The sequence below is a fragment of the Leuciscus leuciscus genome (genome assembly GCF_965113295.1).
Source record: "Leuciscus leuciscus genome assembly, chromosome: 2".
Lineage (NCBI taxonomy): Eukaryota > Metazoa > Chordata > Actinopteri > Cypriniformes > Leuciscidae > Leuciscus > Leuciscus leuciscus.
The window spans coordinates 54,588,984-54,614,072 of NC_138726.1; the positions used below are offsets into that span (position 1 = coordinate 54,588,984).

Here is a 25,089-nt window from a genome sequence, read left to right on the forward strand (position 1 = left end):
GTAAACCTTTCCATTATACAAAATGTTCTTCACACTAAGAGAAAATGGTTCTTTTGAGTTCTGTTCACTGAAAGGTTCTTTGGGGAACTAAAAGTGTTCTTATGGCATCGCTGATAAATGATAAATCAACCTTTTCCATACAAACCGACCCTTCTCTCGATTATAACACTTGTAGAGGCACATTCTCCCTTGCACAAACGTTGTGAGGAAGTAAGCTGTGCATTTGTCAATTTAAAAAATAAAAAGGTAGCTAAAACAATAGTGTCAATAATTATGCTCTTTAGTTTTTTTCTAGGCTATATTTTGTTCAGTTTGAAAGAGTTTAAGTTTAGGCTATACGTTTATTTATTAATGTAGCCTATCTCTGCAAAATAAATAGTAGCCTACGTCCCTCGGCGTGTTCCTCTCCTTGATGCTATAGTAAAAAAGCCTTAGCCTAATTAAATAATCGTGCCGTATTTTTCGGCGCTTATAATCGTGACGCATTCGAACACATTTGCCTTGTCCGTTATTTAGCAAGCGCTAAATGAATTAAACGCGAATTTAAAAAACTGTCTAGTTTATTCTACTTACCGAGTAGCATAAAGTCTAAAGACAACAGGGATAGTTTCATTCACATTGCGCTGAAGGCTAACGGGTTGTTGAAAGCGCCTCGTGCTCTTACTCGTCTCTGTTTATCAATCAATTGATGGATTACACTCCGGAAGTGACGTCGCTGCTGTCAGTCAACATAAAAACCCCATATACATATACTCTGGAATTACAGGTTAACGTGACGGCTGCAGCCAACGGATTGTGTTGAGAGTAGACCGATAATAGGCCGATATTATTTATTTACTTGCATTTTGTCGTTTATTATAGGATATTCCTGACTTGGTCCCACGTAAAAATGAGCACCTCCCTCCTCCCGAAGAAATCCTGAAATACGCTGGCTCTTCCTCCAGGGCTTCTGTAACCCAGCCCAGAGCAAATACGGAGAAAAAAAGAAAAAACACTCAGTGTAGTCATGGAGTAAATTGACTATATAAGTCATGCACGGGGGGAAAGGGAAAGTTTGCGCTGCTCGGGTCCATGTTTGGTGTGTGGAATTACTTCTACGTGGTTAAGCAGTGAAGCGCCTCCCAGTGCCTCGGTCACAGACCTTGAAGCCCAGCGCATATATGCACAATGTATTTTGGGTTGAGCGCGATCCTATAGCTGAGGAGGGTCCTTCCACATGCCCACAGGGCCCCCTCCACCTTCCTTCCCTTCTTTACACATCTCCTCCTGCATGGACGCCCGATGCCGGAACATGCGAAAACATTTGGGCAGAAACTCGGTTCCGTCGCTGGATTCTAATTTGATGTTGTTTTGGGAATAATCTATAATCTCCCCCATTTCTGTCAGGAAAGAATTTACGCAGACTATTTATTTAAGCTGAAAATAGCCCAATAAAAGTAAGTGGACACATAAAACAGTTAAAACAGTTCAATTATTAGATGTTTGATCAAGCCACGAGTATGGGCGATGGAATCGCCGAGGACCGAAACCACTGTGGATCCAAAGCATTGTGCCGTGAGCGCGCGAGAGACTCTAAGAGCCGGACGGAAGTGGGGAACCGGTCACCTGTGCAGAGCTCTACCGACACACCGGGGACCTCGGCGTCCACACCGACCTCCTCCAGCGAGGATGGACACGATAAACTTTTAGGAGTCGATCCGGACTACTGTCGAAGGATTCTGGTCAGAGGTGAGGGAGCGAATATTTACTGTAAATCTGTGGGACTACATCATTTCCTGTTTGGTTATTGGTTATGAATAGGCGTTATTTAGTCAAAATAAATAAATAAATACAAATATTTTACTAATGTCTTAAACAAAAATCTGCTTAAATTTACACAAAACAATTTATTGGTTTTGTATTTTAGGCTAATTAGTTCTCGTAGCTTACACTGTTAAAATAGAAGGTTCCATAAAAAAGAGATTCCATCAAAGAACCGTTTTTTCTTAGTGTGAAGAACATTCTAAAATTCCAAAGAATCGTTTTGCACTATAAAGAATCTTTTGTGGAATGGAAAGATTCCATGGTTATTAAAGGTTCTTCATGGAGCCATAGATGCCAATAAAGAACCTTTATTTTTAAGATTATTAGTATTAAATGTACACTAAAAATATCTGAGATTCGTTTACAATTTACAATTAATGTCACACATTAATACAAAAATTGATGCACAAAATAAACTGCCAATAGGCCACAACAAAATATTAAAAGGATGCCTTTTAAATTAAATAACATCAATATCTGAAATTTAACAAATATTTAAAACATCATACAGTTTTATGCAGTGAGTTTATCAGAAAAATATAATGGATATATGTTATAAATAGGCTGTTATATATTAAATAGATATTAAATAGGCTGTTTAAATTCATTGTTTTCGAGAGGTGTGTCTTTTATATTGCTTGACATTTATGAAAGAGATTATGTATTTAATGTCAAACAAACTACTGGTAAACCAAACAAGAGTGTATAGAGATAAATCAAATAAGCTAAAACAACATTAACAACGACAGCAAAAACAGAGAAAATGCAAACACTAGACTAGCCGGTTCTAAAATCACAAAAAAATCTCTCAATATGTGGCCCATTTTTTAAATGGAATTTTATTAACACAATCCACAGTATAGCCTATATTTATTTGGAAGAGCACATATTATTCACAAAGATAAAACATTTCTATTATTAAACTGAGAAAAAGGAATAACAGTTAGAGCAAAAATGTAAGAAATAGGTCCATGCAAAAAATCACCAAATAATACTCACAACATCAGAAATTATTTTACAATTAACCGTTATGCATTTTTTCCTGTTCCCATTTCAATTTTAAAAACAAGAAAAGACGAGCAGTGTGTGGTCCAATTTAGAAAATAAAAACGGCACTAATAATTCTTAAATAATACATGCATATCAATGCACTAAGAATTTTCCCATCATCTGAATTGTTTGCATCATGCAGCTGTAACGACTTTTAATATGTATTGTTAATAAATAGCTATGCTTTTAAAATGAGACTATTCAGTGCATTTATATGTTTTCAGTCAGCCATATTTGTGGCTTATAATTTGATTTGATAGTAATGTATAGATACATCAGGGAAATGAAATGATTAAATGCTCTTAAATACCAAGACTTCTGATTCAGATGGACACTAAATGCTTTGTGAAATTGAAACTGTCAGAGCAACAGTCCTGCAGTGGTGTGTGAGCGGCTCTGGAAACCCACAATCCCAACACAATCCCAACACAATCCCCGGTGCCACTATTTGTTTTTAAAGCTGCTATTGAATACGCCTGAGTCCTCGTGAGATCAGGGTCACGGAAAGGTCAGCTCGTCTGTGTCGTCATGCTCGATGAGCTCGCGCTCATATTAAACCGTGAGGAAAACGCTTTCGCCATTAACATCTCACTGCTCTATATCAACAAATACCATTCATCTTATTGTGATATTACAGTTCATCAAAGTGTGATCCTATATGAGCTTGGTTGCCAGGCAGACATCAGATAGGCGGAGCTATGAATGTCAGGCTGAATATTAATACTTCACCACTTCATTTTAGAAAATAGAGCTGATTGAATCCATTCCAATAATATCATATCATTTAATAATGACAATTTTGAAAGTTCTGGAAAGCCAAGTATCTTCTTGTAGGCTACTCCCACCCAGACAGATATGACTCGTTTTACAGTTTTAGGTAAAGTCTTGGTGCTGTTTTATTTTAGGCTACTAATAGATGTTTTCCAGGTCTAATGATTTTTAAAATAGGTCTCTCAGTTGGAACATTCAATTTCTTCAAATTAATAATAAGATGAGAGAAAAATATGTTCACCATCTTTTAAAAATATATTCACTTTATGTGTGGTTTCATTAAAAATATGGAATAAACGGGTTACCTCGAAAAGTTCAGTATAATTTCATCACCTGAGGATAATAATAATCTTCCTGGGTTTAATGATGATGTTGCATCTACACTGACTCAACACAACTTGAATGTTTAATTTGAAAGTGACATAGAAATTAATTGTATAGATGGAAACATATGATGATAAAAAAAAAATGTTGCGTTGGTTATGGCTTCCCAATATATATTATCCAAGGAATAATAATATGTTCTTTTGATGGAACATACAGTATATTGCATCATGCGTTGAGCATATGAACAAATTGCCATACTTAGCACAGACATTTGCTTTAATACATTATTATCTGACATCATGATTTCTGCTGTCGCATGTCAGTCGTGATATCAATAAAATGTTGTATCACTGTGTTGATAATTATGTTTCATGTTGATAAAACAGTCTTAAAGTGATTGCCAACTAATATAATTATCGTTAAGCTGCTCTGGTCGGCTTGGATGAATACTTGCATAAATGTTTTTATTTAAAAAATAAATAAAATAAAAAATTAATGTCCACAAATGTAACATGATGCCATTTCAAACTATAACCATAGCAGAAGGGCAAAATCAAGATACTGGACTTCTCTTTGGCGACTCCTTTGGAAACTCATGAGTTGTGTGCTAAAAACTGCTTTGGTAAAACAAAATCGAATCTCGATTAAACTATTTTTGTTTTCTAAAAGCTGGCACTAACCAGTTAAACGAGTAAGGAATACAAACCTTTATAATGAACTAAGTTCATAGTCTGTTTAATATGTCCTGTCATGAAAAAAAAATAAAAATCTAAACACTTATTTTCATATCGGTTTTTTAAAACGCGTCACAATATATTTGCCCTATTCAATAAGGGATTGTCCCACTCATAATAATCTAAGAGAAATTGCTCCATCTCAACACAAAGTAAATGATGTGTGTGTCCCGAACAGACGCCAAGGGCACTATCCGGGAGATCGTGCTGCCGAAAGGCCTGGATCTGGACCGGCCGAAGCGCACGCGCACGTCCTTCACGGCGGAGCAGCTCTACCGGCTCGAGCTCGAGTTCACGCGCTGTCAGTACGTGGTCGGGCGCGAGCGCACGGAGCTCGCGAGACAGCTCAATCTGTCGGAAACACAGGTACGACACGGAACCGTGCTTTAAAGACATGCTAGTGCGCTTCACTTCTGAACTGCTTTTTAATGCAATACATAAATGCATGTTTTTTTTGTTTTTTTTATAAAATATTTTGTTGCATGGTTGATGTATTTATTATTATTATTATTATTAGGCTATATATATATATGACAACAGTTCAGATTGCAATTTGATTGTGTATTTGTGAATCCAGCAGAATTCTTCTTCATGTAATATGTTTAATGACATCAGATCATAGTTGTTTTATCGATTTTTAAGTGTTTTATTTATTATTTATTATTGTACCAATGTATAGCGGTTAAGGGGTTTAGATTTAGCCCTAACTTAATGGTGGTGTATGTAAGATGCATCAGTAGATTGAAAAAGAAGCATTAACATAAGCTCTTTGTGTCCATTTTCAACATTTCTTTTGGAGACTGTCGATTATTTAAAAAATACTCTTAATATGCATATTGTTCTTGATTTTTACAGTGCGAGTAACACAAAACCTATTTACTGTCTTATAAAACTACAGACATTTTTTACGTGAGAGTGCATTAATATCCTCAATGACTGTCAAAATACAATGAACGCAAAGAAAATGCAATATTGAAGTAGGCTAAATGAAAATAAATGTAAAAGCTGAAAAAGTTTAACTCAAAGGACGGTGTATAAATAAATAGCCCAAATAAATAAATAAATAAATAAATAGTAAATAAATAAATTAATTTTTACATGAAGAAGAAACGACCATAAATCGACCGTCGAATCTGAATAATATAATTAATAATAAACGGAAAATAAGTAAATATAAATAAAAAATGAATGAATAAATAAATGGACGCACCAACTATTAAATAAGTAAATAATAAATAGCCTATATAAGTTGGGATATGAATAAACAACCATATATCTATTGTTCAATATAAATAATTAAATTTATAATACACGGAAAATAAATACGTTTTATTTATATGCCTAAATATTAATAAAAAATTAATGAATAAATGGACGATTAATTAAGTAAATATACGTGTGTATATATATGAAGAGTTCAGATGCAAAAGCCTCTAAGTGCCATCTGAAATTTTCTTCTAAAATGAGCATTTTTATCAAGCTCGTATATTTAGGTTCAGTAATTTCACTTTAATGACAATTAATAGGTAATTTTCATTGCCATTTAAGTGAAATAATTGAACATAAACATACAAGCTTGATAAAAATGATCATTCTAGAAGAAAATTTCAGATGGCACTTAGAGGCTTTTGCATCTGAAGTCTTCATATATATATATATACATATATATATATATGGGCAATTATATATGTAGCCTATATGTGTGTCTATATGTACACACACACACACACACACACACACACACACACACACACACACACACACACACACACACACACATAATTTATATATAGCCTACATATAAGTTGGGATATGAAAAAAATTATCGTTGAATGATTCTGAATAATAGAATTATAGCCTAATAATAGGAAAATAAGCCTAAGTAAATGAATGAATAAATGGACACCCAAACGATTGAATAAACAAACAAACAAAGGAATAAATAAATAATTCGTTTTAGTAAGTTAATTGTTTTGTCAAAGCAATTGCTACTGATTACAGATGGTGTGGAAACTGGCAAAAATCTAACGTCAAATCGTGCGCGAGGGTTAACAATCTCCCGTCTGCAAATGCTGCATGTCAGCTTCCATTGTTATGAGCACAATACTCATAATTAGTATTCGCACAGTGGGCGTTAGTGGGCGGAGCATTTCTTTATCCAGACGTGAAAAAAAGAAAAAAAAAAAGAAAGAAGAAATGGGGCCCCAGTTGTCCAGTCATCTTTCATGCATTACGAAATGCGTCACTTCAGATTGAATATTTACTTGTCTCGTTTTTTTTTTTTTTTTTTTTTTTTTTACGTGTCGGAATTCATAAAGTTGCATTTACTTTAGTCTGATTACAAATATCGAATAATCACTTTTCTTCGGACAAAATTGATACGATTAAACGACTAATTTGTTACTCACGGATCCACCTGACATGACTAAATCAGGCATGTGTCAAAATAGACTATTACACAGAGAATATCCTGTATATTTACCTTATAAATCACCTCAATAAATCACACAAGCACGTGTGTGTAGACTCACTGCATTATGTGGACATAGTGACTCAATTTTCAAAACACAAGCAATTTCGGTTTAATGCGGTATTTTTTTATGAATAGTAGCCTACACAATGATGTAGCAATTTCAAAGCAATTTCAATATATTATCTGCACAGACCACGGGTCTTAGATCGCCATGGAAAAGATGATTCAATACGATGTAAATATAAACTGGCAATGATTTAATTCAAACAATAGTTTCACCGCATTGCTGCCACGTGCAAGGGGTTATTCAAATATTTTGAAACGATTAATGGAGAAATATTATGATGTTTGCAGTTATGGTTTCAAACCTTGACTTACAAGTCTATTATATTCTATAATGTTTTAATCTGAGCCAAACAAAACCGGCAAATTGTTACAATAGAAATGAATGAATTGAAACGAATTAATTAATTAATAAAAACCCTATTCCAAATTCTTATGGATCTGCGCAGTTGCAAACTGTACAATTAAATAGGCCTATGTTTTCTAAAATGAAGAAAAAAATGGCAATAAAATATATTTTTAGTAGGCTATACGTTTGGTCAGAATTTGAACACTAGGGGCGCATGACTGAGATAAATATTTGTTATAACAAATAATAAGTATGTTTTATAGCCTACGTTTTGGTCGAGTACACATGCGCAACTGATATACTTTCTGTGATATGCTATAGTCCATCTAAAATTATAAATTATAATTACTATGCATACAGTTTTTAATGAGCTCATAGGCCTATAGCCTACATGGAATATTTTTTCTAAAAAAAAAAAATATTTTTCAAACTACGGGATCATTCAAAATTAAAATGGTGAAAAACAAAAGAAGTGACCAGTCCAGTTGTTCTCTTAGCATTAATCTCTTGATGATCCATGAAAGACCATGAATATATGCGTCAAATAGGAAAATATGGATGAATCAAAATAGCTTTAAACGGTGTATTATTGTGTAACATATTTCTATAGAATTCTTGTAATCACTAATATTACGATTTTTTCTTAATTGAAATCAAAACTAAACTAATAATAATAAAAAATAAAAAAAATCGTGTGAAATGTTCTGTCAAAGCAGCATGAACTATTTAAATTATAACAACATAACGGAGTTCATTAACTTTGAAATATTAAAATAATCTGCATATTCTGCTTAATTCAGTTTTAATTAAACTTCAAATGATAAATACAGCATTTAAATCGTTTCTCTGAAATAATTTCCGTTTTGAACAGATGCTTGCAGTAAAACTCAACCAAAGACTTTGGAGACGCTCAACAAATCGTGTTCAATACAACAAAAAGCATTTCCATTTGCATGAAATTGCTTTTTAAATTTACATAGGCCTATAACACAGATTGTAAGTGCTAATACTAATTCATATTCATTCATGCTCATACAAATTCCCTTGGTGCATCAAGCTTCCATTTCGGCATGTGCAAAATATATCTGCATTTCAGTTTATTCCCCTGAAAAAAATTTCTGTGTAAATACATTTCTCTTTTCATAAATTTCTAATATTTACTGAAAGTAAAATAACAAACTTTACCCGAAGAGTGATGCACATGCAACGTAAACGTTTAACGTTTATTTGCGGGTCTTAGACTTTAAATCATTTTATAATTAATGCGCATTCATTTTCATATGCTTCAGCATCACAGTTACTTCTGTAGGTGTTATGTTTCCAGCGATATTGAAGGACATCGCAATATTCAATAATTCAGTATACATCTGAATCTAAATCTATTTCATCCAACACCATTAATTATATACTAAAGATTTACAAAGATGGGGAGAAATATGTAGCCGCGCGCGCCCGAGTTCTGCACATTTGATTGTTATGAGACATGCATTTCACGAGATCTCGGGAGCAGAAAGAAAGAAAGAAAGAAAGAAAGAAAGAAAGAAAGGACCATCTCCTGTCAGGCGCGCGCACGAGACTTGTTGCGCCTCAGTTGTGGAGACATTTGCAAGGGCACTAAAACACGACTAGATCTCTACAACACATCGTGATAAACTGTTCACCTTTTCATTGAGTTTGTGCATCTCTCCTGAAAGAGAAAATGTGCATAAGAAACTTCATAATGACAGACACGATCTGTGATTAAAATATTAATGTAAACGCCATCAATAAACGAAAACTGTTTTTATTGTTTTGGCTTCAAACTCAATCCATGTGGCTCTAAATGGACTCGTTCGAGAAAAGTGACGATTCATTAACTAAAAAGTAATGGTTTCTTGCATCAAATTGGAATGTAATTATCAAGTCTTCAATTTTTTCTCTCTCATTGTGATTTAATCAGAATACAGAAACCGGTCAGTCTAGAAGATAATACAAACTCAAATTCAAATTAGAATTCAACGATCAGGCATTTTTTCCTTTACATTTTCAAGGAAATATACTGGCTTGCATTAATGAAAAATATAGGCAAAGTGAGAAATATTTTCCTCAAGATAATGCCATTGTATGGACAGGCAGACAGATGGATAGATGGATGGATGGATGGATGGATGGATGGATGGATGGATGGATGGATGGATGGATGGATGGATGGATGGATGGATGGATGGACGGACGGACGGACGGACGGACGGACGGACGGACGGACGGACGGACGGATGGATGGATAGATGGATGGATGGATAGATGGATAGACGGATAGATGGACGGACGGATGAATGGATAGATGGATAGATGGACAGATGGATAGATGGATAGATGGATGGATAGATGGATAGATGGATGGATGGATGGATGGATGGATGGATGGATAGATGGATGGACAGACAGATGGACGGATGAATGGATAGATAGATAGATGGATGGATGGACAGATGGATAGATGGATGGATGGATAGACAGATGGACGGATGAATGGATAGATAGATAGATAGATGGATGGATAGATGGATGGATGGATGGATAGACAGACAGATGGACGGATGAATGGGTAGATAGATAGATGGATAGATGGACAGATGGATAGATGGATGGATGGATGGATAGATGGATAGACGGATGGATAAATAGATGATGGATGGACACAGACAGATTGATAGATGAATGATAGATAGACAATGGATGGATGGATGGACAGACAGATAGATAGATAGATAGATAGATAGATAGATAGATAGATAGATAGATAGACGGATGGATGAATGGATTAATTGATAGACAGATAGACGATGGATGGATGGATTAATTGATTGATAGATAGATGGATAGACAGCTAGATAGACGGATGTATGATTGTCAGAGGGATAAACCGATAGATAGGTAGATAGATAGGGAGGTAGATAGATAGATAGATAGATAGATAGATAGATAGATAGATAGATAGATAGATAGATAGATAGATAGATAGATAGATAGATAGATAGATAGATAGATAGATAGATAGGTAGGTAGATAGATAGATAGGTAGGTAGGTAGATAGATAGATAGATAGATAGATAGATAGATAGATAGATAGATAGATAGATAGATAGATAGATAGATAGATAGATAGATAGATAGATAGATAGATAGATAGATAGGTAGATGGACAGATATTACCATATGACACCATCATAGTATTCTTTTTGTAATTGTATATGGAAAGCACTCTTATGAGCTTTTAAAGAGTTTATTCAACTTTTAATTTTGATGAACTGTATTACAAATTCATAGAGCCGATGAGTGTGTGACGGTGTCATGATGAAGATGAAGGTTTAAACGCAGCTTTCATCTGCCGCTTCTCAGAGGATCAGTTTAGCATTTTACACACGGGGGGAAAGTATTGGCTAAACGTAAAGTATTAAAAATCATAGGAATTCCCATGAAAATGTGTGTTTTTGGGCAGAGCCCGTCCCCACCAGGTGGCTCCCCGCTCCAGCGTAACACAGCAGGACACCTGAACCACACATGAGTGTGTGACGCATTGATCACGGAGAAGATCTGCTAGATATTCATGATCCGAGATGCTGCTGTGAGCGTGTGTGACGAACCTGTTAGTTAGCATCACTGAATGAGAGGCTCGTAGAAAAATGAAATAAAGACCAACTACATCCCGACCTGCTCGTTTAAAGCTCGAGGAAATGAACAGGTTTTCTGCAGCACTTTATTTCTTGGCGTTGATTCAAGTGAGAGGTTTTTATTAGCCGGGTGAGTGACAGTTCAGAGTCGAGCACAATGAGTCTTTTCCATCAGTGTGGCCTTAACTAACACAAGCAGAAACCAGGGCTCGACTTCAACCTGGACACTTCCGTGAAAGGCCACATACTGGGATTATGATTAATCAGGTTGTAAAGCAAATGTGTTTGATAGAACAAACATGGGCAGCACATTTTTTGGGGTGAGGACAAAGCTGGCAAACATTCAATCTGAACGCGGCTGAATTCGCAGGTCCTCGCGGTGTTAAACAGTGGCTTTAACAGAAAGAAATGGGCAGTTCTGAAAGCCTCGACTGAGACTGTGCTCAATCTTTTCATCAATACAGCCAGCAGCATGTGTTTCCGCAATCATTCACGCACAAAAAGTCTCGTGCTAATGATATATGTGACCCTGGATCACAAAACCAGTCACATGTCGCACGGGTATATTTGTGGCAATCGCCAACAATGCATTATATGGGCAATTTTCTCAATGTTTCGATTTTTTTGCTCCCTCAGATTCCAGACTTTCAAATAGTTGTATCACGGCCAAATATTGTCCTATCCTAACAAACCACACACCAATTGAAAGCTTATTTATGCAGCTTTCAGATGATGTATAAATCTCAATGTCATTTGTACATTTTTTTTGTCATTTGTCAAAATGTACCCATGTGACTGGTTTTGTGGTATTTTTTTTCTCTCCTTTTGTTCTAGTTGAACAATCTTTTGAACCTGTTGTTTTTCTCTTTAATACTTTGAAATTAGGGGTTTACAGTAATATTTTGGAGAAACATCCTGTCTCTCAGAAAAATGTTAGACTATATAAATGCACCAATGTTGGGACACTTTAAAAAGTTAAGACTTTTTTAATGAATTGTTGTATTGTCCTTGTGGGTTTTTTTTTTTTACTGTTGCGCTTTGAGTTTTAGAAAAGTGCATTAGAAATAAAATGCATTATTATTAAAAAGTGGTTTGAAGGTGTCATTGACAGTTGACACTGTCCATAGTCTGTCTTTCTCACTGGTTTTGAGTTAATCAATTGTTATCTCCGTCTTTTTAAATATAATATCTCGGTCAAGGACAGAACAGAAGGACTTATTTAATTGTTGCCTCAAAGCGTTGGACTCACATTTTTGCTATAGTTGAACACTCTTTTGAGCCGGTTGTGTTTCTCTTTACCTTGAAATGAAGGGTTTTCATTAATGTTTTGGGAGAAGAAACATCATCCTGTTTCACTCAGGAATACGTTAGTGGGTTAAAGGTGTTCAACACTGCCCACAGTCTCTGTCTTTCTCACTGGTTTTGTGTTAATCAAGCCAAAGACTTGCCATTTTCCTTTTTAAATAAAATATCTCAGTCTAGGACAGAAGGACTCTCACCAGAAAGACAGAGCCGGTTGCTTTTTACTCACTCATGTCTTGCTGAGCTGGTGACCGTACGAATGCTTTTGTTGTGCATTGTTCTCTTCTACACCCAGACAGCATGTAAAGTAACGTAACGTCTGGCGTGAAGAGAAGAGAAAGAGATGAGATGAGGTCTAGAAGAACAAGAAAGACCCCATTTCAGACAATCTGAAAGTTTAAAGGGGACAGTGTTAGGTAAGTTTCATCGCTGGATGTGGTTGGCATTCGCTCCATGTGAACGTTTCACCAGCACTGGCCAGGCCTTTACATTACACCTCAGAGGAGCGGAAAAGTTGATGAGATTGAGGGGCTGACGGTGTTTGCATGTAAGTCTTTGGTTTGTCATTCGCTGGCCAGATTGTAATACAATTATCTGATAGGATCAGACAGAACAGAAAAATACAACACATTTAACTCTGCTTTAAGAGACTCGGATCTGTACACTGACAGGACTAGTGAATTTAAGTGGCGCTTGATATATCAAATCAATCGTTTGCATTTAGTTTATATATTTCAATATATTAAAAACAAAATGTTTGGAAGAATACTTTATTTCTCAGAATGCCACCACCTATCATTCCAACATAACTTCATGTTGGGTGTTCATTTAGGATTTAATTCACACTCATGAATTAAAAGGAAGCCAATTTTGCACAACCTTCTAGCCTTCTAGCATACTTCGGGTTTAGAAAAAAACAAACATATATTTAAAAAATAAAATAAATAATTAAACCATTTTCTCTGCATTTATTTGCTCCAACAGCAATATATATATACATTGCACTGTTTTTCCAAAAGTAGAAGAAAATAGAGAGATGGATTATGAAACCCCATCACATCAGAGTTGAATGCTTATTTTTCTTAATTAATGTAACAATATTATTATATTAATATAAAAAAGTAGTGTTTTAAATGTACATGAAATAATTTAAAATAATTTAAATCTAAAATAATATAACAATATAAATATATTTATATATTACTATAACAAAGTACAGTGTTTTAAATGTAGCCTACATGAAATAATATAACAATATAAATATATTAATATATTAATATAACAAAGTATGGTGTTTTAAATGTACATGAAATAATATAAAAATATAAATATATTAATATAACAAAGTACGGTGTTTTAATTGTACAAGAAATAATTTAAAATAATTGAATTAAGGCGGGAATGCAAATTCTGCATGAGATAAAGACTGTACTGTTGAATGTGGACCACTAGAGGCGCTGTGGTTCAGCAGGGATGCCTTTTAATCCACTGAGAGGGCACTATCTATCAGTATCTGCCCACACAGGGTAAGCCTAATTTGCCTGATCACACTTGCACGCGGGTCCCGTCAGCCAGTAGTGCTGGGGGAAGGGGACTAATAATAGTCCAAATGCTTTTGCTGTTAGGAGGATTATAGAGCCATATCTACCAGCCATCGGTAAGACCGGGTTGACCCTTGGCTGAACCTGCGCGAACATGTGCTTCGATAACACTAGAAAGAAGTGTCAGGGTACGAGGGCAAGAGGTTAAACATGTGCAACTGGGATGATCAGCAAGTGAGGAAGAAAGAATTAGATATGCATGCAATAATGCTCATTTTCCCTTCCATAACCATTACACACGTGTGCTGCATGTTACAGAGTGTGTACAACATCTAACATGGACATTCTAGCACAAGTAGGCCTAGCCTATGTTCACCTCAAAACGTATGTTGTGCCATAGCCCATACTGTGTGTGCAAGAGAGTTTCTAACACATGTCCTAACTACACACGACGCGCGATAAAATAGATAAGACATATTTTCCGTGTTATTCAGAGTGTTTGTCCTAACCAGCCGCGACGGCGACACGCGACGATTCTCATTTAGAAACGGATTCTATTTTTCTGCGACATCGCGCTGGAACAACAAACACAAAGTGTGGCAATGGTAATCTCAGGTACTGTTTATGTGCTTTATTTAATGTTAAAAGCATGCAATGGGACTTTGAATATAATTTAGTGCTCCCAGCTTTGTAGCTGTAGCCTACAAGCAACAATGGATAATTCACCTCAGATCTTGAAATTAAACAAATGGAAACAAGAATGTTCAAACTGTGAACAACTCAGTAGCCTATGTAATTTTAATAATGTTTAAATGGTGTAATATTTGTGAATTTGATTATGTAGCTACTTATCCATTTTCTTGCGGTGCCGTCAAGATTACTCTCTAGTGCTGTGCACTCGCCGCGAGACTCCGCCCACACACTGTTCTGGTTGGCTGTGGGTTTTGATTGATTTTGACACATCTCGCAGTCGCTTCGCGTCTAGTGTGGACAGACAAATTATTTGTCGCTGGAATCTTATCGCATCTGGTAAGGACACGGTGTAAAGACATCAACTCAGGCCTCGGCTAAAGGAGAAATCCCTCGGTAAAGATGCATGAGATTAATGACCTAATAGCTTTTCAAAGAAGAGAGGTCAGAGAATGGTCAGGAGGAATAAGCAGAATGCGTTATCACATGTGTGGGATCAAGAGGGCAGCGAGCGGGCAGTTCAGTTTCTGGACGGGGTCAACAACAACAAAAAAAAGTGCCTGAAGGATCAGTAGAGGAACAGGTGTTCATCGCACTCTTTTGTACAATAGAATTTTGAATGTGTTGGTCAGGGTTGTGCAAAATTCTATCTATCCATCCATCTATCAGTCCGTCCGTCCGTCCGTCCATCATTTTAATTTGACTCCAATATTCAAATCTAAATTGCATTGAATTCAAGTTTGTATGCATATACTTAAATTAAAAGTCAGGAATATAAAATGCAAACTCATGAGACCTCATTCATGACACATGAGCTGTGCATCAATAAATGTAAAAATGAAATAAGGTACAATTTTAAGTATGCTTCATGAATGAGTCCCCTGTCAACATACTTACAACCTCATTTTCATTTGTGTCACATTAAATATACCATTTACCCTGACTACAGTCCATGAAATAACCATCATTCATGCCTACATACACAGAAGAACGACACACACGCAAACACATAGAGAAGGTTATGGTGGAGAACGCAGGAGCTCAAATTACAGGAGCACTGATATGGTTTCAGTAGGATAGCAAAAATATCTGATGAACACGCCTTGGAGTTCATTGTGCACCAGTGCATTGTGCAGAGTTTGAGAGCGGAGAACGAGAGCGGAGTGGATTGGGACGACGCACCAAATCCAGGTCATGCAGATCCTGCGTTTAGTAATCTCTGCCCCAGCAGTGAACCCTCGATCTCATTAAAGAGGATTTCATTCCAATAGTGTAGATGTCCGATTGAAGAGATTTGCTTTCGTCTTTTCTCTCCTCTACTCCTGTATTTTAAACCATTTTTTTTATTTTACGCTGCTTAAAATCACAGTAAAGCTGAATGTTGTTCTAGGGCTGAGTTTTGTAATCTAAAGCAAGTTAAGCTCTGCCCACTATAGGCTAAAAAGCAACATTTGTCATAGTACTACAAACACATGTTATAGCAATAAGAATAAAACCTTTAAATATATTTTGCATACTCTCAAATACATTGATGTGTTACAGTGTTAGTTCACCCAAAAAAATGTATTACCCTAAAATGATCCCATAATTTACTCACCCTCAAGTCATCCTAGGTATATACGACTTTCATCTTTCATCCAAACACAATCTGAGTTATTTAAACAAATATCTTGGCTCTTCCAAGCTTTATAATGGGAGCGAATTGAGTTTTGAAGATCCAAAAAGCACATCTATCCATCATAAAAGTAATCCATACGACTCCAGTGGGTTGATAAAGGCCTTCTGAAGTGAAGCGATGCATTTTTGTAAGAAAAATATCTATATTTATAACTTTATAAACTATAATCACTGGCTTCCGGCAACAGCGTTACCAGGTCTAGTTCCGGCAGAAGAGTGACCTCTGACCCGACGCATGACGTAGGATGTAGGAGTAGAGAAAGCTTTGACGCCTCTCACGGTTCAAACACATAGTGCTGTGCGACAAACTTAAGCTCTTTCCACATTTCTCTTTTAAAAATCCTCGTTTTAGACTTCTAATTCGTAACCTGTTATCAAATAGAGTGGTGCAGGTGTGACATCGCTTTGTAGGCCAACCAGTTCACATCACACTGGTTCCTTCGACAAAAACCCAATAGAATTTCCCCATAGGCTTTTGAATTATTGCTAAAAACAAACTCTGTGATCAACAGAAGTTTATGATACTTGCACGTTTTGTCCAACAAGATAATTACCACAGATTTACAAAACTTTTATGAATTTTGAGGCCTAAATGCAGTCGGCAGAAGTAAAAAGCTAAAGGTAGGCTATAAACAAACCACGGTCCCAGGAATTCAACGTCACCATCACTGAACTTCCCACAACTCTTCAGTTTTATATAATGTTAAACTGTATATAAAATATAAATATAAAAATACTTTCCCAGAATGTTTGAGCTAGAATAGTTTATAAGAGCACAAATATAATCATAATGAGGCTGTAAAAGCGGACTGAGTTTACCTGTTCGGCGTGATGACGTTTACTCTCCTCTGTAGTCACATTTAGCTACTTATTTGCAACCACCTTTTTCAAGACACGTAACAGCTTAAAACAAATCACTTGTGGGGTGACACTGATGTATTTTATGTCATAGAATAAAACGTGAAAGTCTATTGAGCTTGTGTTCACCACAGACCTTATTTTCAGCCATTTAACCGAAATCCCATAAAAAAAAAAAAACATTTACTTCGGGATTATGGAACCGGAAGTGCTAAAATGCAACTTGCATCTGCGTTTCGGCCTACAAAGTGATGTCATACCTGCACCACACTACAGGGCTGGCAAACAAACTCAAGCTCCTCCCACATTTCTGTTTAGAAATCCTCGTTTTAGACTTCTAGACTTCTGTGTTGTTTTGTTTTGCTCTATTCTCTGCGCTTTCGTCAATTAGTCATGCGTCGGGTCAAAGGTCACTCTTCCGCTCAAACTCGACTCACATACAGCTGTTAACGGAAACTAATGTTTATAAAGTTATAAATATAGATATTTTTCTTACAAAAACCGCATGGCTTCGCTTCAGAAGGCCTTTATTTACCTGGAGCCGTATGGATTACTTTTATGATGGATGGATGCACTTTTTTGGGCTTCAAAATCTCAGTTACTATAGCTTGGAAGAGTAAGGATATTTTTTAATATAACTCCGATTGTATTTGGCTGAAAGAAGAAAGTCATATACACCTAGGATGGCTTGAGGGCTAATAAATCATGGGATAATTTACGTTTTTGTGTGAATTAAAATTTGTGTGAGCCTTTGGAACACTAGGGCCCCATCATACACCCGGCGTAAATGCAGCGCCAAGCGTGACAAGTGTTTTTTGGGGGTTTGACACAAGGGACGGCTTGTCCCGTATATGGTTTGCTTGCTCGCTTTAACCTCGTGCACGAGCAGATCCGTTTCCTCTCTGGAGACGCGTTCAGTTTTTGAACGCTTGCAGATTCCGCCATGTAAATAGCGAATCCGCCATGGCACGAGCGCAACTGGCTTTTAAAGGAAATGGGAAATTACAAATTTTGCACGTTACACCTACAAACCATGCGCCGAGTGTGCCAACCATTTTTTCCATCGTTAAACTAGCAAAAGTGAATTCGGACTCGAATAGCGCCCTGCGCTTTAGACCATGTGTTTAGATCATTAAAATAGGGCCCATAGCATCAGCAAGCTGGCGTAAGCTCTAAGGGATCACTACACAATCTCATTATCCTCACACTAATGGCCACGCCGAGTCCATGATCTCAGTGTTACAAACTCAGCTTTATTACTGCTTGCAAAACGGTTTGCTCCGGGTTTTATTCAGCTGTTAGCGACTTACTGAATTTACAGGAACCGAAATGAATTTCCTGTGTGTGTTTGCGAGCACAAGAGCTGCTGTCACCATGGAGGTCAAAACCAGACACTCATACTGTCATACACACGTAAACAATACAGGTCCCGGGGTCATTCGTTCTTAAAGCGCCCTAATGAATGCAGTTCATACCAACGAGAGGGACTGAAACAGTGTGACGTGGATGAATGCTTGAAATTTAGTATAACATGTGTCTTGACATGTTAAACTGGGATCTGAACCTCAATCATCCCATGTTCCTGAGCTCTAAACATTAAGAGTAAGAAAATGAGTGTGAATGTGCATTTCTGAGAGCTCACGTAAATATATATATATATATACATACACACATATATACACACACACACACACACACACACACACACACACACACACACACACACACACACACACACACACACACACACACACACACACACACACACACACACACACACACACACACACTCACACACTCACTGCTACTCAAAAGTTTGGTGTCGGTAAGATTTTTAAAATGTTTTTGAAAGAAGTCTTTTCTGCTCACCAAGGCTGCATTTATGCATAAAATAATTTAATATTTTAAAATGTAATTTACATGAACCTGCAGAAATCATTCTAATATGCTGCTTTACTGCTCAAGAAACATTTCTTATCAATGTTGAAAACAGAAGTGCTGCTTTTGTTGAGAAAACAAAACAATTATTTCAGGATATATATTTGAAACAACATGTATAGGTTGTAGATTTATTGGGGCATGTTATACTAAATTACAAATTTTTTTTTTTTTCCTCTCTAATTCTTTCATAATTCTCCTCCCCTATGAAATAATGTTCATTTCAACTAATGTCATCAAGGCCTCTTAAGTTTTACTCAAGGGTTGCTGGTGGTGTTTCAAACCTTTTTTAAAGTTCAATCAATGGATCCCATTGGATAAAATGAAGTCCAATCCTAGGTTTTTCTCGTTGAATATCCTATTTCACTCCAAATTATATCCCAGAAGTAAATATTGTTTCATATTACCTCAAGCAAGTATTGCATACATATCATTAAAATCACTCTGGCTATTAATCTGTATGTCCATGAATCTATAGCTAAAATCCTATTTATTTATTTTTTTGAGCACGGAGAAAAGTGTCAAAAGTGTCTTATGTAGCAGACAAGTGTTAAGTGCTCTGCTCGATGGCCGTGGTCCATAGAAGTGGGATCTGAACCTCAATCATCCCATGTTCTTGAGCTCTAAACATTAAGAGTGAGAAAATGAGTGTGAATGTGTATTTCTGAGAGCTCACGATGTGTTGATGCGTTTGTGCGCATGACATGTATAGTCCTACTTTATGGTCCCCAGGGTGGGTCAAAGCAGCAGGTGACAGGTAAAAACCCGGTCAGGATGAAATGCATTTTTCATAGGCCTGATTTTCTTACGAGTAGAGCTTGATCTCGACCCATCGTCGACCCCAGAATGCACTCTGCACTAAAGCAGCAGTGTATCAATTAAACATGCAGGACAAGGACATGCAGAGTTCAGTGCACTTTTTAACCTGAGGTCAGCAGCGGTTTAACATGAGTTCAGTGCACTTTTCAACATGCTTCATTGATCTTCGCTTATGAAGAAGGCCATAAGAAGAAGCTTTGCTGTGGCATCCCGTGGGTCAATGTTGCTGAACAGACAATCCCTGATTAGTGGTGCTTGATGAGGCACGTTTTTCCAAACACAGAATCCGCAAATTAAACTTTTTTTTACTTAACTCATACAATACATGTTACAGACATGAATGGCACCTCAAACCATGTAGGAAGTTGTGTTGTTATTTCTCGAAGTGATTATTTGTCAATTATCCTTTAAGGGATAGTTCCACACAAAATGCAAATTCTGTCATTAGTTACTCACCCTCATGTGGTTCCAAACCCGTAAGACTTTCGTTCATCTTCAGAACACAAATGAAGATATTTTTGATGAAATCTTGAGAGATTTCTGTCCCTCCATTGACAGCTACGCAACTACATTTTGATGCTTCAAAAAGTCCATTAAAAGATTGTAAAACTAATCCATATGAATTGAGCGGTTCAGTCCAAATTTTCTGGAGACACAATCTCTTTATGTAATAAATTGAATTTAGGCTTTTATTCACATATAAACATTCATCAACTCACACATCAGTTATGGTAAACGTAAGCTCAAGCATGTTCGCTTGACGTGCGAGAACCAATGAGGTTTATTCGTGTGTTACTTATCACGTTTGAGCTTCAGCAAGAACCAATGAGGTTTATTCGTGTGTTACGCATCACGTTTGAGCTTCAGCAAGAACCAATGAGGTTCATTCTCATGTTGCGCATCACGTTTGAGCTTCAGCAAGAACCAATGAGGTTCATTCTTGTGTAACGCATCACGTTTGAGCTTCAGCAAGAACCAATGAGGTTCATTCTCGTGTTACGCATCACGTTTGAGCTTCAGCAAGAACCAATGAGGTTCATTCTCGTGTAACGCATCACGTTTGAGCTTCAGCAAGAACCAATGAGGTTCATTCTTGTGTAACGCATCACGTTTGAGCTTCAGCAAGAACCAATGAGGTTCATTCTCGTGTTACGCATCACGTTTGAGCTTCAGCAAGAACCAATGAGGTTTGTGTATATGTGAATAAAAGCCTTAATTCAATCTGTTCATCATATAAAACAATCGAGTCTCTTCAGAAAATTTGGACTGAACCGCTAAAATTCATGTGGATTAGTTTTACCATCTCTTTATGAACTTTTTGAAGTGCCAAAGTTTCGGTTGATTAGCGGTCAATGGAGGGACAGAAATTTCTCCGATTTCATCAAAAAGATCTTCATTTGTGTTCCGAAGATGAACGAAAGTCTTACGGGTTTGGAATGACATGAGGATGAGTAAATAATGAATTTTGGGGTTAACTAACCATTTAAGAAATCATTCTAACATGCTGATTTGAAACTCAAGAAATATATATTATTGTTATCAACGAGGAAACAGTTATGCAGACATTTATAATGTTACAAAAGAAATTTATCACGGATTCCAGAATAATATTAAGTGGCAAAAACACACAATATTATTATTTTTACTGTATTTTGATCAAATAAATGCAGTCTTGGTGATTCTTAAGGAATTCTAACCGTTAGTGTATAGCACTAGCAAATTGCTTCCTCTTTGAAAAATAGTGTGGATATATTCAAAAACTTCGCTCTCATTTCACAGGTGAAAGTGTGGTTTCAAAACCGCCGCACCAAACAGAAGAAGGACCAGACAAAGGACACCGACAAGCGCTCGTCGTCCACCTCCGAATCCCTCGCCACGTGCAACATCCTGCGTCTCCTGGAGCAGGGCCGTCTCCTGTCTCCCCCAAACCCTCTGCTGGCTCACCCGCACCCCGGAAATGGCTCTCTACTGGCCAGCCCATCCGTGTCCACCTCCTCGGGGGTGAGTAGCACCACCACGGCTCCCGGGTCGGGCAACGGTGGGACGTTCGGACTGTCGCTGTCTTCTTTAGGTGGGACTCCACCTTCGCCTCGTCTGGGAGTGCCACCACCCTCCCTTTGCTTTACCATGCCTCTCCTGGGCGGCACCCATCACGAACTCCCATCGGGATACGGGTGCGGATCCTCAGCGTTCGAGCCCTACATGAGGATTGAGCGGAAGGACGGTGAGTTAGGTGGGAAGAAGACGGTTTCCTAAAAGCGTTCGCCTACCTACTGGTACCTTCCCCCACTCTACCTGTCTCAGGGGTCTCACCTGTGCCGTGAACAGCCGGTCGGATGGAGCGGAGGTTTGCAAACTGACAGAAAGAGATTGAACGACATAGTCTTCAAGTTCGGATACTCGTCTTGCTGGCCTCTCTAGCGCTAGTGCCTACAACCAAATTTAGGCCAGTCGGACTCCATCATTCGGTAAGGAGGAGCGTTTGGGATGAAGCCTGTAATTAAGCATCGCTGTGTTCGGTGAATTTTGTCGTCCACAGGTTTCTTTGTGGTGTGTGGTGAAGAAAGCCTCAGACCTATAAGGCCCATTCACAACAAGAACAAAAACTATTGCGATAACTATATTAGCGTCCACACGAGCGCATGATAACGTTCTGTTTATTAGAAACGCGTTGCAGTTTTGTCGTCTGCCGCTTTAAATGCTCGAGCTCTGTAAGGCAGGGTGGAATCTGATTGGCTGTCAATGTTTTTATAATCCATCAGCTGGATAGAAATCATTCTGAAAGTTATTCCAACAATTTGCTTTCCTTTGCCGACATTGCTATAGTTGTGGTGTGGACTCTGCTATTCTTTTATATTTATAATGATTTTTAAAACTATATGTTTATCGTTATAGTTATCATTCTTGGTGTGAACTGGCCTTTATTGTTTGTGAATGATGGAAAACGCTGTAAATGTAACTGTAACTAAGGCAAAATTATTTCGCAAGTTTGTTTCCAAATGGGTGTAAAAAAAAAAGAAAAAAAAATGGACGAAAAAAAGACATTGATCAACAGTGGTACGTTTTTTATGCTGCTCTAAATTAATAGACTAGAGGAGCTTCTTGTCGATGTAAATGTGTGTCTGTATGAAAGTATAAGAATGAGAGAATTATCTGAGTGAATAACAATAACAAGGCACTGACAAATTTTGTGGCATTTACTTCAAACTGGACCTTGGTGATGGTAATATTGAGAGTTCAATGGACAGAATGATAATTCATATAGCAATGACGCAACACTAATTGCATAAAATTTAATTTAAATTATACATGTCTTAATAATAGCATCTAAAATTACTCTTCACATGCAATGCACATGCGCAACGCACACCCCTTTAAAATATTTCCTCTTCTCTTCGTAACACGTGAAATTCTCAGTTGAAAGTGTTAGCGATGCCCTAATCCACTGGCTCAACATTACATTGTCCCAAGTTAAGATGCTTTCTCTTGTTGTTTCCAAATGTATTTGACGCAAAGGGCTAATTATTGACTTCCAAAATAGACCACCAGTCACTTTGAGTCTTTCAGCATCTGGGGCCGGTTGCACCAACTGTGTGTGTAAGTTACAACGTAGCCTAGTTTTGACGTAAAGAGGCACTAAGTTGCGTACTACTAAATATTTTTAAGTTGCACCATTAAACTTAGTTGAAGCGTAACTCTACATATGAACTAAATATTTACGGAAGCCTCTAACCTGGAGTAACAGTTGTAATAAAATAGCAGACTGACTGAACTGCTTCAATAAGCTCTTGTTTTACATTATGTGAATAAACGTACTTTGTTAGCAGCTCTTCAACACAAACACAATCTACATACAGGGGCTAACTAGGGGTTATCGCGCCTCTGTGTGTATCGGTCCGTGTTGTGCATGTCAAATGAAATCAGCCATAACAAATAAATGCCATTTCTTATGTTTTTTGTATCAGTTTTTATTTATTGATCCTTATTCATTTAAAATAGAGTTTCTCAATGTTATGTACATATAAAATAGTCTACCTATTATATTTTTCATGATTAACTAGTATCGTATTTAATGTAAACTTATTTTTACCGTTAGTTACGTGTGGCAAAATAAGTTAGAATGATAAACAAACTCACAGCATTTTAACTTTTGATGACGTATATGAAGGCTGCTATTGGATCATAGACGGTAAACGTCATATTATGCGACTACGCATTACTTTACAGAGAGTTAACGAACTGCTAGTTACTTTCTGCCTTAAGAACAAATGGTGCAACCGAATTAGTTACCGAGTTACTAAGCCTCTAGTGTGGATTTTACGTCCCAATTTAAGTAAGAACTCATGAATGGTTGGTGCAACCCTACCCTGGAGATCTTGTTAAATTATGAATTGAGCGTGCATAGGATCAGTTTCACACTATGTGCACATAATTCAGACACCAGTCGCAGTTTACATGCACTATTGCTGGCCATTGCAGTACTATAGGTTTGGAAACTGAATCAAAGCTATTATGTACAAATAGAAACTCACCAATATGTACTTTGATGTGGTACTGAATGATTGCTTTAAAGATTATGGGAGTGAAGTTTGGACATTTTTCCATCCCAAATTATGACTCTGGAATTATGTTAATTATTATGTCCTACCCTGTCAGCATTAGTTATGCATGCTTCTCAGAGTCATTGGGTCAGTTTGGTGCTTTATGTGACTGCAGAATTACAACCTACAATTAATCAGCATTCTTTTATTACCTCGAATCTATGGAGCCCCTAAAGGGACATGGTGACGGGAAAAATATGAGATGGGTGGAAAAAAACAAACATTTTAATGCTTTTGCGTTCTTTCACAGAACCTTTGCGTTCCCTCACAAAGAACTCAAAAGGTTGGATGCAAAGTTTCTCGGGGGAATGCAAACATTATGCGAGTGAACACAAAGTTTCTCTGGTGAACGCAAAAACATTGACTTATTTTTCCTCTCAACTCATATCCCGCTGGAACCACTGAGAAGTTGCTGAGTCTCTGTCTGGTTGAGTTGAAAT

General features: G+C 37.1%; 1 protein-coding gene across 1 annotated transcript; it reads left to right on the forward strand.

The window, feature by feature from the left end:
• The first annotated feature begins 1,464 nt into the window (after positions 1 to 1,464).
• vax2 (ventral anterior homeobox 2) lies at positions 1,465 to 22,403 on the forward strand. The gene is made up of 3 exons (XM_082161693.1): positions 1,465 to 1,728; positions 4,864 to 5,051; positions 21,828 to 22,403. The coding sequence occupies exons 1-3, from the start codon at positions 1,479 to 1,481 to the stop codon at positions 22,302 to 22,304; spliced, it is 915 nt and encodes a 304-aa protein (XP_082017819.1). The 5' UTR covers positions 1,465 to 1,478; the 3' UTR covers positions 22,305 to 22,403.
• Positions 22,404 to 25,089: the final 2,686 nt, after the last annotated feature.

Bases quoted from the DNA above. Each gene is read 5' to 3' on its own strand.
- vax2 (XM_082161693.1), top strand. From the start codon at position 1,479: ATGTTTGATCAAGCCACGAGTATGGGCGATGGAATCGCCGAGGACCGA. The intron at 1,729-4,863 runs GTGAGGGAGCGA...TGTCCCGAACAG, and splicing joins TCGAAGGATTCTGGTCAGAG to ACGCCAAGGGCACTATCCGG. The intron at 5,052-21,827 runs GTACGACACGGA...CTCATTTCACAG, and splicing joins TCAATCTGTCGGAAACACAG to GTGAAAGTGTGGTTTCAAAA.